Below are 12,682 nucleotides of genomic sequence, written 5' to 3' on the forward strand. Positions count from 1 at the left end.
AGGCCCAGTCCCCTACCCGCCAACCCCCAACCCCCAGCCCGGAACAAGCTGAGAAGAGCCAGGGAGCTTTTTCCCTGGATAAGCTGTGTACAGGTTTTTCGCCTCTGCTTGCCTGCCATGCGCCGAGCTCTCTGGGCCTCTCCTCAGGGGCCTCCGGTCGGCCTGCGTGCTCGATCTGCTCCGCCGCTGGGGCGCCTGGTCCGGCTAGCCTCGTGAAGGGCTACAGGAGTCTGAGCCTGGTGGGCTGGGCCGGATGCGCCGGTGGTGGGGCGGGTCGGGTGAGTCGGGTGTGTGGGGTCCCTCGGGGGAGGGAGGTGGGGGAGCCACGGCTTTGCACTGGTGGGCAAACTGGATAGTAGTCGCTCTACAACTAGAGGGCTGCAGGGGAATTTTTTTCCCGGATGCACAGCGAACAGGTTTTTTACCCCTGCCTCCTACCGACACTGGAACCTGGACACTGAACACTGAACACTGAACATTACACTACACTGGACAATACACTGAACACTGAGCACTTTAGTTAGTTTAATGTTGGTTGTTGTTGAATGTAATGTCTTAAATGTCTGATTGTTTGATTAATTGATTGTATACACGGTGTTGCGTTTTTATAAAAACCAATAAAAAACACCTATCACTATAACTATCATCATGTTTTATATCACTGTTTGCACTTCTGGTTAGAGGCTAAACTGCATTTCGTTGTCTGGTACTGGTACTCCGTAAAGACAATAAAGTTGAATCTAATCTAATCGAATCTAATAATAGTTAATACAAGACACTGCACAAACATCTTCATGTCTTCTTCACTCATCATTCCTCCCCTTGTCCCCTTGGTCAGCATCCCGTGACACACGTCTATTAAAAGTGTTCACCAGATCATCCTACCAAGTCATGTTGGTCAAACCTGAGACGGGAATTACAAACCATGTCAAGAAGACATACGGTACCAGACATATTTAGTCCCACATTGGCCTGACTCAACAGAAAAAGGGGAAGTTTGGTGGTGCTGGGGGGGTTTCTATATCGTCATACAGTATCTGACTCCTTTCAACAAACAACCAATGAAATAAATGGAAGAATCTTTTAATGGCACTTGTGTCATGTGTCATGTGATGAGATTACAGCACATCCTAACAGTGTTTGACTGACACTGCGGAAGAGTACAAGGCAAAGGGCCTGATGCATTTGTAGTTTGTAGAGAGATGGAAATGGCCACTGGTCATAATCCCCTCCTGAAAGCTGTTGTAATTGGGATGGGAGAGAGCATGCCAGCTGATCTAAGACACACGGTGTCTACTGTCTAAGTTTAGACGCTTCCTCTGATCCTCAAACCATCATGACAGAGAGTGAGATGGAGACGGTCAAAGCATCAGCGTAGACTGGGTCTGGGTGTGAAGCGTGGAGTCACTTTTCACATACTGGAAGGACACGGGAGGGCAGCAAGTGGCCTTTGCAACTACACAGCCTGTTGGGGTACCATACCTTCACACGCAGGTACCTGGACAGCTGAGGACAGAAACAACAGAGACATTTGGTGAGAAAAAAATAACAACAATCTTGTCAGAGTGAGGAGAGAAGTGACAGAAAACCACCAATCTGAGGTAAATATACAGTCATATATCATATATCAAGATTGCTTCTTACAATAGTTTTTTTGTTTTTATTTTATTTTACAAGAGACCGTTTCTAAAACAGTATCTTATGTGTTCTTTATAATGTGTCATTCAGGCCACAAAATATTTGAGGATTTCAGCTCATTTCAAACACACCTTTTGTTCCGACAGGCAAAAACAGAAATACTTTTCAGACTCTTGTCTTGTCTTGTCTGGTGTCAGACAGACTGCTGTCTCACAGAGTCATCCTATCTGTTGATTTTGTTGATTTTGAGACGATGCCTCACCCGACATGAACTCGATTTCAACCTCAGCTCCTAAAATCCCAAAGACAATGTAGGACAAATCCTAACCTTATCCTATAGCTTTCCCTTATTCTTTGATCTTGTATAAGAGGCTTTGATGATGCTTGTTTAATGGAATCCTAGGGTGTGTCTGTCTAACATCAACATATCTTCTCACACCTTGAGAAGTGACGTTTAATTCTCAGTGTCTCTGTTTCTGCTGCTCAACAGCACGGCTTACTGACGTGGCTTCAACGAGGTTGAAGCGCTTTGTGCAAAAGTCTGACAAAATAAAGATTTGAGGGCTGACTTAGTTTATATCGTTTTTTCCTCCATTGGCACACCAAAGCACGTAGGCCTACAACCACGTTTAGTGTGAGGGAATATTTATGTAGATTGTGTTTTTTGGAGGGAAAACGACAACAAGTATTACCCCGGATGGCCCCTGGAGGAGCCCAAACACGAGGTGATAAGTGTGACTTGGGTTATTCTTAGGGTGATTTACCTTACTTTAGCCCTGTGGGGCTCGGTGGGGCTTTTAGATGCTGATCCAGTTACTCACCATGGAGTGCACGTTGACCATGGAGTGCACGTTGACCATGGAGTGCACGTTGACCACGTGCCGCCAAACCAGTGCCGCTCCACAACACACAGATTAGTCACTACGATCGCTGACTGAGCCTCACGTTGCCCCTCGTCAAACTGTCAATCCTAACCGGTCACGTCTCTTCACTATACTGTCGTAAGTCGCTTTGGACAAACACGTCTGCTAAATGCCCAAAAATGAAAATGTAAATGTGACAGAAAGCTGTGTCAGTCGTGTGTTTGACTTTATGGAATGGTGGTGTGGGTGTTCCTCAACCCTGCTAGAACACAGTGTGTACCAGCTTGTATTACAGCTCAGCACGAACACACCTGATACAACTAACAGTGGTCATTAGTAATAAGCATAAGATCATAGTAGCAGTTGAAAGGTACGGTATCTGGTGGAGCTGGGTTGGAAAAGCAAAAGCTTGTGTTGAAACCCTGTTTTCCACGCCTGTCTAATAGACAAACAATGGTCATTCTGACCACTGGTTTTAGTTCCCAAGATCTCAAGATGGAAATGGACCCATGGCATTTTTCTGTTTTAGTGTCTGACCATCACGGTTGTTTTCCTTAGAGCTCAAGCGGGGATGTAGCCCGAGGGTCCCCGCTCCCATCTCCTTCACACTGTGGTTGGGCCCCTCTCAGAGCTGCAAGATGGCCGCCGTCAAGAGCTCTGCGTCCCATGACCCTCTCCTCGACTCAGGCCCTGACGAGGATGGCTCAGAGGTGTCTTTATCTGGGAGCGGGTCAGACTCTGACAGCGTCTTCTCCGATGACTCGGTGCTTCCAGACTATGAGCGGGAGAATGTAAAAGGAGGCCCCGCCTCCAGGCTGTATGAAGCGTGCGCTCGGAATGACACCCCTGCGCTACGGGTGGTGCTACAGAGCGGGGTCACCAGAGAGGAGGTCATGGATCTGGACGTCAATGGCTGGGTATGGGTCTGATTTGGAATGTCATTCATGTTTTTTATATCATGTTCTTATATCACTATTTGCACTTCTGGTTAGAGGCTAAACTGCATTTCGTTGTCTAGTACTTGTAGTCTGCAATGACAATACATTTGAATCTCATGTAATCTAATTTAATTTGGGTTGTATGGTCCAGTGACCAGAGAGTGACTCAGTTAGAATGTTACGGGCATTGTTTTACACACCAAGACAAGTAAGTCTACAACATACAGACATACATAATAACTGATATACAGTTCAGAGTTTTTAAATGCTAAAAAAGGAAAAGGGCCCTGTGCAAAAGTTTGGGAACCCTTTTGGATTATTCTTTGTTACCTTTTGAGAAGATGATTACTAAGGCCCAGACCAGTGATTTACTCGTTAGGGCTTCAATGAGTCAGGTGAATATAATTCCAGGGTTGAACTATATATTCTGAAGTAACTCCATGCCTTCTAAAGTATCCGATTGCGGTGGCTGTTGTGTCTGGTGTTAAAAAACATGGGTTCCTCTAAACAGTTGTCCAAGGATCCAATCTTGCTTTAAAATGTGATGAAATGTGTCGTGTTTAACTTTGGACCATTTAGAGGTTAGGTTTGCTTCTTTTCACTTAGATATTAATTGTAAAAGGCATTTTGACTAGGGGTGCCCAAATGTTTGCACCCCACTGTATAAGTCATTGACGGTCAAATAATATTTTTCTGTATCCCCATTGACCAACAGAATGGGCTGATGGTGGCATGCTATAAGGGCTTTTTGGAGATAGTTTATGGCCTTCACCACTGTCCTTTCCTGGACATCAATCACCAGGACAATGATGGCAACACTGCACTGATGATCGCTGCACAAGCAGGTTAGCCCTACTCACCGTTCCCACTATAACAACCACTAGCTACTGAAGAGCAGGCTAGCAACACTGATTGTGAATCAATAGAATATCCAAGTCCTACAACTAATCGCACAATATACTCTATTTGGTCTGTGTGTTGTTGTCTGTACCATGTAGACTATACCTAACACTCTCCTGACCACCCCCTCAGGAACAGGAGAGGAGAAATACCACCGCGTGTGTGCTCTAGTCTGAGGCTTTTATAAACAATACCCACTAACCAGACACTAACCAGAATTATCTATAACCTTGCTGACTGCACATAGGCACACATTCCTTAGAGAGACAGGAGCTGAGACGTGCCACTTAATATTGAGAATAATACATAATGAGGAGGTCACTCAAAGACGAACACCACATCCAAGAAATACAGCAAAAAATTATTATGAATAAATTAGTAATGATGAGCAATGATTATAATGGAACATTAAACATTAGGACAGGTTCATAGTATCAAAGAGTAACAGAGTAGTAATAAAAACATACCCATTCTGTCACCAGGGAACAACATTACAGTCAACTACATCCTGAACTTCTTTGTCGGTGTTGAGACTGAGACCCGGGACTGCCGCGGCTTCACAGCCCTCATCAAAGCCGCCATGCAGGGCCGCAACGATGTGGTGGCCTCCCTGGTCATGGCAGGTACAGGTCCTCCTCTATTTCTACACCATACACACCTTACACACCTTACACACCTTACACACCTTACACACCACATACACACCACATACACACCATACAAACCGTACACACCACATAGGCCTACACACCATAAACACAATGCGCACCATACACGCCAGGGGAGGTGTCTGGACAACTCCAGAGTGTGTCGTATGAGATTGTGACAACTGACTACTTGAAAGTATGGCACGGCACGGCACGGCACGGCACAGATGCAAATGCGGCCCGGTTCGGGTTGGTAGTGGAAAAGCACCAACACTTGTTCTTCCCCCCCTTCCCCTGCTCTTCCACTCCCTCCCAGGTGCGGACATACACGCAGTCGACACCACTAAGGGGAGATGCGCTCGGGACTGGGCGCTGAAGACGGGCCGGTTCGACACCTTACACCGCCTCCGCCGCCTCAACCTGCGGCCGAGGGCCGAGCAGTTCTGCGAGAGCTACGTCCCGGAGTGGCCCGAGCTCCAGGCGCTGGTGGCCAAGGCCACGGCCAAGAACAGGAGCAAGGGTGCCATGTTGACCCAGCGCTTCAAATCCTCCTTCGGCTTCAGCCTCCCTCGTGACCCCCAGGACAACGGGGTCTTGGACTACATGGTGCGCATGACCACCGGCGTCCACAGCCCCCTGGTGGCCACCGGCTGCCGCCCGCTCTGCCCCACCAGCCCCCCCGAGGTGGGGAAGAGGCGCCTCGCCGTCCCGGAGCTGGCGCAGAAGCACACGTCGAGGCAGCTGGAGGAGAGCGCCGTGTCCCACTGCAACGGCTGCGTCTCCTCCATGGTCCCCGCCATCCACTCGGCCGAGTCGACCATCACGTCCTGCTGCACCGACACGGACCGCCGGGGCAGCGTGCTGTCGGTGGCCTCGACCAGCGTGCGCGCCTTCATCCCCCGCGGCATGGCGCCCCGCAGGAACAGCGTGCTCCCCTCCGGCTGTATACCTCAGATCAGTATCATCAGGTCCGGAGAGCCCACGCCCAAGAAGGAGAAGAAGAAGAAGAAGCACCTGAAGGGCTACCTGGAGCTGCCCATCTGGAAGTACAAGGAGGTCAAGAAGGAGAGGAAGAGGGAGAAAGAGAGGGCCGAGAAAGAGATGGAAGAGAGAGAGAAGGCGGAGAAACAGAAGAAGAAGAAAGCTAGTAAAGAGAAGAAGGAGTGAGAGGTTCAAAAAACAAACAGCTGGTCTACAGTTCAATGTCTCACACTTCCAGTACCTTCCAGTATGTTTGTTGTGGGGTTATATATCCCACATGTACTGATACTAGTCTGCACTGTGGGCTTGTCTATCTCCATCGGCTCTATGGTAGACTCCCGTGCTGCTCTATGGACTCATAGGGATGAGCTGCTGTTTCAAGGTGTCTAAGTTGTGTGTCTGACTGAAGTAGTACTAAAATGGCCGTGCCATTCACACTTCTGATGTAAATACTCCAAAGACTGAGAATATCCCTTTGAGATAATGATTGGTTTTGAAGAGGGAGGAGAACTCCCTGGACCTCTGTTTGCAACTAGAGATCTCACATTCAATTAACATTGGGATGTATTGCAACTTAGGGATGGGACGAAATAGAACCGATGGTTCTCGAGCCAAATGGCCCATATAGGCAGGAGCCTATCTCCTACACCCCCTGGACATGACGCTGCCCCCCCCCCCCCCCCCAAGGCAACAAACCTAGGGGAAACACTGATCTTGTTTTATTTATGATATCGTATCGTGACTGTATCGTATCATGAACCCCTGTATCGAGAGGTGCATCGTATCGTGAGTTGAGTGTATCGTCCCATCCCTAATGCAACTGTCACGCAACTGCCCTCCAAACCCAGGGCCTCCTGACTATAATACTGTCTTTGTTGTCTTATTTATGAGATGTAGAACTCAGGGTTTGAATGTCTCAGGGTTTGAGAATGATTTTCAATTGCCTTTGGAAAGGCACAAAGTCTTCCTCTACCGTCACTTTAATTATTTTACTCTGAGCACGCAGGCCTTCTTTACAAACAAAACTAAACAAGCATTTTTCAGGCATCTACCTCAGTGCGCACACGCACGCACACACACACACACACACACACACACACACACACACACGCACGCACACACGCACGCACGCACACACACACACACACACACACACACACACACACACACACACACACACACACTTCTCAGGGATGATTTACTGAAAACCAAATCACTGTAGCAAGGTTGGGAAAGATAATGTAAATCATTACTAATAGGTGTTTCATATACATGGGAGTTGGGTGTTGCAGTTGTCTTTATTTTTCTGGTTGCCCATTATACTACTAATATATCCAATTCGTTTTGTTGAAGAATGCATCTGTATTTATTTATTTAAATTTTATTTATCCAGAAGGATCAATTTCTTATTTACAATTATGTCCTCACCATTCTGTCATTTTATTGTATCATATTGTGAATAAACCTTAATGAGATTGTTGACTGTTTTTTTATGTCATCTGATGCCGTAATGTTGACTGTTGTCTGTTAACTGGGTGCTGAGGCTATTATAAGAGCGCTTGGTAGTACTTAGGACTTTAATCCACTCTACAGACTTACACAACTGAGACGGGACAGGTGAGGAGAGACCATTTGTTGTGACAATTGCTGTGATTTCCCTAGGCAACTTCTGAAGAAAACATTCAGTACATAATGGAGACCACTCTTCCATTGGCTGTTATTGGGCACAATCTAAAGTATATATATGTTACGGTACATGTGGGAAAACTAGGGTTAGGGTTAGGTGCTACGTCGACTTGGTACGTGCTGGCATGTCTAACCCTAACCCTAACCTTAACCCTAACCCTAGCACCTAACCCTAGTTTTCCCACATGTACCGTTTTCCCACATGTACCGTAAAATATATATACATATTACATATGTATATATATATATGTGTGTGTAAGTGTTAACATGTCATTTTATTAAGTTTTAATGTTTTCAGGCGAGAAAGTAACCATATATATCCCAAAATGTGTCCAGCTTATCAAAATAACCCGTTTATATATCTGACTACACACAACTAATTCATCATAACGATAAATTCACCTGTTAACAGTTAATTCATTCGTTGTAAAACTTGTATAACCTTGGCTCGGTGTTATAGAATACATTGTAGAAGTGTGTCCAATTCTAGTTGAGAGTGCAGTATCTAGGACTACATCAGTGTACGGAACTCTTATGTCATTTACATTCAGCCTGTTGAGTTTGTATAGGGGCCAAATCCGATGACCCGCTGTCCCCTGGCTGGATCCCATCCATCTTCTCCCACACACCCGCCACCAGAAAGAGGAAAAAGGAGCATGACATGGACAGGTATGAGCAGCGCAGCAGAATGCAGAGAAGAAGGGGGGAAGAGAAAAAGAAGCAAGATGAATGAATGAATGGTCTTTATTGTCATTAATACAGTACAGGTACCATACAACGAAATTTAGGAGGGGGGGCTCCCCTGGTGCTTGGAAAAAAGACTAAAAACAAGAGGGCCACGGGTAAAATATGAATGAATGAATGAATGGTCTTTATTGTCATTGATATAGTACAGGTACCAAACAACGAAATTTGGGAGGGGGGGCTCCCCTGGTGCTAGGAAGAAAAAAAACAAAAAAAACAAGAAGGGAAAAGAGCTGGTTTACATAAATAAAGGCTATGTACACTATCCACTATACTATACTATACAAATAAAACATTGTGCTGTACTCTATGCTATGCTATACCTATTCTAACATTTCCTATCTCTGAACCTTATGTACCCGAGGGTTGTCATATTGCACATAGTGTTATTGCACATTCATTTAAAGTGTCGCAGTTTGCAGGTTTGAAATGTTCACAGTTGTGTTTCAGTATTGCACTTGATTTCAATCTAGTAGCTGCCATCAAATTGTCTAGAATTGTCCAGGGCCTAGAACCTAGGTCTTTGCTGTGTTCAGGGCCTGAATGGCCCTGGGGTAGAAGCTGAGCTTCAGTCTGTTTGTCCTTGCGAACATGGTCCTGAACCGCCTGTCCGAGGGCAGCCGAGCAAAGTGTTCGTACCCAGGGTGGGATGGGTCTCTGGAGATCTTGGAGGCTTTTCTGAGGCAGCGTGTGTTGTACAGCTCTTCCAGAGAGGGGAGGGGGGCGCCGGTGATCTTCTGGGCCGATCTCACGACTCTCTGTAGCGCATTCCTCTCTGCGGCTGTGCAGCTGGAGAACCACACGCAGATGCAGTAGGTGAGGATGCTCTCCACTGCGCAGCGGTAGAAGGTCACAAGCATCTCCTGTCCGATGTGGTCTTTCCTGAGGACTCTCAGGAAGTAGAGCCGCTGTTGTTGCAAATAAAAAAGAGAAAAGAGCTGGTTGACATAAATAAAGGCTATGTACACTATCTACTATACTATACTACTACACTACACAATAAAACACTGTGCTGTACACTATGCTATGCTATAAATATCCTAACTTTTCCTATCTCTGAACCTTATGTACACGAGGGTTGTCATATTGCACATAATATTTGTTGCACATTCGTTAAAGTGTCGCAGTTAGCAGGTTTAGAATGTTCACAGTTGTATTTCAATATTGCAGAGTCTTCACCACCTGCTGAGGATGAACTACAACAGTGTGACAACAACAAATCATGCAAGGCAGTGATTGAAAGCTGAAGAAGGACATTATGACATCCATAACATTTTGATTAACTGGCTTTTGAAAAAGAAGATGGGAAAAAGTCAAGGCAATGACTGGAATTCCCAACTTATGCCAAGTTACAAGTAGTGTTAATGTTTGTGATATCAGTCCTAACAAACCTCTCTTTCTTCCAGCAACTGCCCGTTATCACGCATGAGGCTGAGGATGAACCTCCCTCTTTCATCACTTGGTTGTAGTATTTAGGGAGTATTTAGAAACGTTGAATACAAGGCTTGTTCCAGCACTTGTGTTTTGGCCAGATCGAGAAGAGCTTCGCCAATCAACGCCCATGGTGTTTAGGCAGGCATTTGGCAAGCAAGTGTGCATGTATTATAGACTTTGATTTGCTTTGAGATTTTCCATGTTTGAACATTTGTTTTGCACGCCAGGCCACCAGACTCATGACTGAAAGCTATGAATTGTGTGCTCTCATTCTTTCTCGCGTGCTTCCCAAATCTGCCACTAGAGGGCGGCCTTGCATCTGTTTCCAAGATACTATCCTTCCATTCTGTGGGGTCCAGTCCAGAGGCAAGGTTCAAAGTGCAATAAAGTGAACAAAACGTCAAGATATATAGCGCACAATTTTACCAATATTTGCACATGCAAATTGGGGCCTACAGACTCCTAGAACGCAACTTTAAGGATCTGACTGTAATACACCAGACTGAATTAACACAGCTGCTAAAACATGCCCCCTGATCTATTGGATGTGCCCTTGAGCAAAGCACTTAACCTCTAATTGCTCCAGGGGAGCTGAATATGGCCGACCCTGTGCCTAGAGCAAAAATACTCAATTCCAACAATTGACTGACAAGTTGATTGCATGGGAATAAATCAGTAAAAGAAAATGGAGAGCTTGACCTTTCCTGAAAGACCTTGGTCCATAGACTAACACATTTAGAGGACATTTCTGAGCCCACACGAACACCAAACTTTTCATACATTCGTGACTCAGCTGTCATAACGAGTCGCTCCATCTAAAGGTCTGAGGTTCTCTGTGTATGTTGGCATGTCTGGAGGCTGGCTGGAAATATCTGTGTGTATGTGTGTGGGAGGTGGTGAACTTCAGAGAGATAATACCCTTCAAAGCCCCGTCTGTCTAGTCAATGTGGCGGGGGGGGGAGACGACAGAGTATTTTCAAGAGATAGGGGCAGCGTTGGGGGTATTGATGTCAACACCAAAGTACCTGTAAAATTCGAAGAATATAATGATCTGGAGCAAATACTTCAGATGGATTTGTTCATGTTCATGTAGGGCAGATTGAATGAAAGAGATTACATAGGTTAGTTTGGTATTCTCTTACCAAACTGAGGAAACAGAGCCTGCATTAAACATCCCAGACTGAGATCACGAGTACACTGCCCTCGCCATCTAGACCATCACACCATCACCAATAATTGAATAAACACAAATTCTATGCACACATGGGGACTGCGAGAACAGTGTTGCTGTATGTATGTGTACACTAATTGCAAAAGCTGTGCTTGAATGTTATGCTTGCACATTGTGTGTGTGGGTGTGAGAGTGTGAGAGAGTACGCTGATTACTTAATTAAAATGCACATGATCATGTAGGCTTGTGTGTGTGTGTGTGTGTGTGTGTGTGTGTGTGTGTGTGTGTGTGTGTGTGAGAGAGAGAGAGAGAGAGAGCACCACTCATTTCATTCACATTATCAAAGGCTTTTGTGTCAAGATGAGATACAAAGTTTCAATGAACTGGATCAAACTAGCTTTCTCTCAGGGACATACCTGAGTAGGGCCACACCCGCCTGCCTCTGTGAACACATACATCAACTAAGGTGGGGCTAACCGGCAGCACGGTGTCAGGTGACTCTGAAGGCTCAATAACGTACAGTACAACTGCAATGGAAACGGAGGAACTGTAGGCTACTGTAGTCTATCCACGCGTTTCTGACACATTTGCAATATTTGTCTGCACATTTACGACTGTTCAGGGCAGGCCGATCTACTGCCAAAGTGGGGAGTGGAGGGGGGGAATGAAGCCCTTTGTAGTTCACCTTTTGGAGAGTTGCCTATCTTTGAATATGTTAGATAAGTGAGATATCACTGTGTACAGCACAGTGTTTTATTGTATAGTAGATAGTGTACATAGCCTTTATTTATGTCAACCAGCTCTTTTCTCTTCTTTATTTTACCCTTGGCTCTCTTGTTTTTAGTTTTTTTTCCAAGCACCAGGGGAGCCCCCCCTCCTACATTTCGTTGTATGGTACCTGTACTATATTAATGACAATAAAGAAAAGACCATTCATTCATTCATTCATTCATTCATTCATTCATTCATTCATTCATTCATTCATTCATTCATTCATTCATTCATTCATTCATTCATTCATTCATTCATTCATATCATGATATCTGTCATATGTTGTATACAAAAGAAATCCTGACAAATAAAAAAGACATTGGAAAAACCTTCAGATTGATCTTGTAGGCTATGAAGTATTCCTATTTTTCAACAAATCATCATTTATTTTTGGTGTTTAGTGTATTTTTGGCACAAACACCACAGAGTATCCTAATATGATATTCTTATTGCCCTACTAGAAAATAACAAACCATCCCTCCCCTCCCCTTTACTGTCCTCCGCCCCTTTAAGAGGCTGTGTGTGTGCGTGTGTGTGTGCGCGCGTGTGTGTGTGTGTGTGTGTGTGTATGCGCGCGCATGTGTGTGTGTGTGTGTAGGCTGTGTGTGCGCGTGCGTGTAGGCTGTGTGTTGGAGATTCTGGCTCTGCCCGTGTCAACATCGAGCTGTATGTATCCAATGCAATGAGATGGGAATCTAGCGATCATGGCTAAGAAACGAAACGTACTCACGCTTTTCGTCCTGGTCGGCTTATACGGAACTTGTGATGGTGAGTACAATACAATGATCTCAATGATATTATATCTATTTATTTATTTAATCACGGTTTGTTTAAAGGCTTTAGCCTAGCATGAACACAGCCACAACAACATGGCGCAGGGATTTAGTAGATAGCCACCGAGCTTAGCAT

The 12,682-nt window shown here is 45.3% G+C and overlaps 1 protein-coding gene across 1 annotated transcript; it reads left to right on the forward strand.

Moving 5' to 3' along the window:
* Positions 1 to 3,139: 3,139 nt before the first annotated feature.
* Positions 3,140 to 6,153, forward strand: ankrd33ab (ankyrin repeat domain 33Ab; the record flags this gene model as incomplete). Its single annotated transcript, XM_080548562.1, has 4 exons — positions 3,140 to 3,418; positions 4,155 to 4,284; positions 4,822 to 4,962; positions 5,303 to 6,153. 4 exons carry the CDS (start codon positions 3,140 to 3,142, stop codon positions 6,151 to 6,153), a joined length of 1,401 nt encoding a protein of 466 aa, XP_080404688.1.
* Between the last annotated feature and the right edge of the window lie 6,529 nt (positions 6,154 to 12,682).

This window comes from Nansenia antarctica (assembly GCF_963989245.1).
Source record: "Nansenia antarctica genome assembly, chromosome: 18".
Lineage (NCBI taxonomy): Eukaryota > Metazoa > Chordata > Actinopteri > Argentiniformes > Microstomatidae > Nansenia > Nansenia antarctica.